Source organism: Rhea americana, unplaced genomic scaffold (genome assembly GCF_003343005.1).
Source record: "Rhea americana isolate MKP2758 unplaced genomic scaffold, rheAme1 scaffold_370, whole genome shotgun sequence".
Taxonomy (NCBI): domain Eukaryota; kingdom Metazoa; phylum Chordata; class Aves; order Rheiformes; family Rheidae; genus Rhea; species Rhea americana.
Window position 1 is genome coordinate 231,794 of NW_028186502.1, and position 2,381 is coordinate 234,174.

The 2,381-nt window shown below is 68.1% G+C and overlaps 1 protein-coding gene across 1 annotated transcript in view; it reads left to right on the plus strand.

The window, feature by feature from the left end:
* The first annotated feature begins 2,061 nt into the window (after nt 1-2,061).
* PRKCB (protein kinase C beta) overlaps nt 2,062-2,381 on the plus strand; it is a 112,581-nt gene continuing 112,261 nt past the window's right edge. The window contains exon 1 of the mRNA XM_085312929.1: nt 2,062-2,378. Within this exon, the coding sequence (XP_085169055.1) occupies nt 2,209-2,378 (170 nt within the window). The 5' untranslated portion in view covers nt 2,062-2,208. The remainder of the gene's footprint in view (nt 2,379-2,381) is intronic.

The window sequence follows — 2,381 nt, forward strand, 5'->3', positions numbered from 1 at the left end:
GCGGCGGCCGTGCCTCGGCGGCTCCCCCGGCGCCGGCTCCCGCTGCTCCCGCTGCTCCCGGGGGCTTGCGCCAGGCGCGGCTGCGAGGGACGCGCTCGCCTCCGGAGCAGGCAGCGCGGGCGCCGGGGGAGCCGCGGGCCTCGGACCTGCGACGCTGCCAGGGCGGCTCTGGCTCGTCCCCGCAACCACAATCCCGAATCCCAAAGTCTCTTCTGACATGGTGCTTTTTTGTATTTTTTTTTTTTAATGCACGATTTCCTTTTCTAGCGCTAAGCACCGTTCGCGGCTGCCGCTGCGGCGCAGGAGGCTCTGCAGGGGCTGCGGCCCCACCGTGGCGCTCCCGGCACGGCGGAGGGGGGAACGCGGCACCCGCGCCGCGGGTTTGTGGGAGCACCGGCACCGAGCGCCTTCGTCCCCGCCGGGGCTTCTCCTGCGTTGCTCGGTCCCGCGGGGCTGCGTGGAAGCTCAGCCGAAGGGATCTGGACACATCGCTCCCGTGAAAATTCCCTTGGTCCTGAAAATCCTGCCTTCCCCATAACAGGACTCCAAGAGCGCTAAATAACGAAAACGCTAAAACAAGGAGAGACCCCCCCCCGGGCTCCTGGGAGCAGGAGCGGCACCRGCTTCTGTGCGTCTTGGCGCAGCGGCCGAGCGGCGCTCCGCGCGCTTGCATACCAGCGCCGCTGCCAGTACTTGCGTGGGGAAACGAAAACCATCTTCTCGGTGGTTTCTGCTGCAGCTTTGTTTCGTATGCAACGGCAAGGCGGGCCGCGTTGGGAGCGGGTACATCCATTAAAAGAGCAGCCCAAAAAGGACTAAGCAAAGCGCACGGTTTRCAATTAAAACGAGAGGGCTCCAGCTCAGCGCGGCTGCCTGCTAAACGCGGCGTGCACTTAGGCTAATGCGCCACTTTCTTTCGCGAAAGTACACAGGAAAGGAACCAAAATGACCTGTTATTATTTTCATTATTACTCTCCTTCCTCTGCCTGCCTGAAGAGCTATTTCTGCTGCGAAGGTTTCCATGCGCGAGCCGCGGGGGGACAGGCCCCCCCCCCCGGCGGGAGACACCCCGCAGCACGCGCGGGCGCTGCGGCGTGGGAAAACCACGCCACGGGCAGCCGTGCCCACGCCGCGCCCGCCCAGCCCCGGCGGGGAGCCTGGGGAACCTTCCCCGCCATTTTCCTAGGACAAAATCCCAGCCGGAGGAGGGATGCCTGCAATTAACTTCGCCGTCGTAGCATTGAAGTCGCACGCTGCTGGGCGTTGGTACCCGGCCCGGCTGCCGCGGGAAAGCCGGGCCAGCCACGCTTTAGCGTGGTAACGAGCCTCCAAAAGCAGCCGCCTAATAACAGCTCCGGGCCTATTTCTGGGAAGCCTCCTGGGCTCGTAATTCCGGAGGAGGCGCAGGGCATTTCTGAGATAAAGAGCTCGTGGGACGGGGGGCTGGCTCGCGGCAGAGCGGGGACGGTCCCGCTCCGCGACGGGAAGCGATCGTGCGGCCGCAGAGCCGAAATCCAGTGCCGCGAGCAGGGACTTGGAAGCGCTTGCTGCTCGCGGAAATGTTTGTGCTGCTCTTCTCGCAGTGAGTGTCGTCCCCTCTCTGCCCCGCGCGCTCCCCGGCTGGCGGGGCGCGGCGGCGCTGCGGACGCGCCGCGCTTTCCCGGGGTCCGGGGAGGGGGAGCGCGTCCCCGCAGCAGACCCCAGCCCAGGAGCCCCCGCCAGCCCTAGGGAGGTGGCTGATGTATGCAAATGAGATGCGTGGGTGGGGCCTCGCCCGGCCCCGCCCCCTGCTGCTCGAGAAGAGGGGAGAGGGTGCCCTCCTCCCCCCCCCCGCGCCGTGCAAACGAGCATGCAAATGACATGCAAAACAGCGGGGCGGGGCGAAGGCGCCCCTGCAGCAGGGGTGGGCGGGGCCGCGCGAGCGGGGGGGCGGGGCCTGCGCCGCGACGAGCGAGGAAGGGGCGGGGCCCTCGATGCAAACGAGGGGGCGGGGCGATGTCTTTATGTAAATGAGGGGGCGGGGCGGCGCCGGGTGTGTGTCGGTGCCTCCTGCCAGCTGCGGCCAGAGGTGCCGAGCGCAGCTCGAGCCGCGGCTCCGGCCCCAGCTGCAGCGCGCGAGCGGAGCCGAGCGGAGCCGGGCCGGGCCGAGCCGAGCCGAGCCGGGCCAAACCGGGCGGCAGAGGCGGCGCTCGGGAGCCGGCGCGCAGCATGGCCGAGCCGCCGGCGGCGCCGGGCCCCGAGGGCGAGGAGGGCCCGGTGCGCTTCGCCCGCAAGGGCGCCCTGCGGCAGAAGAACGTGCACGAGGTGAAGGAGCACAAATTCATCGCGCGCTTCTTCAAGCAGCCCACCTTCTGCAGCCACTGCACCGACTTCATCTGGTG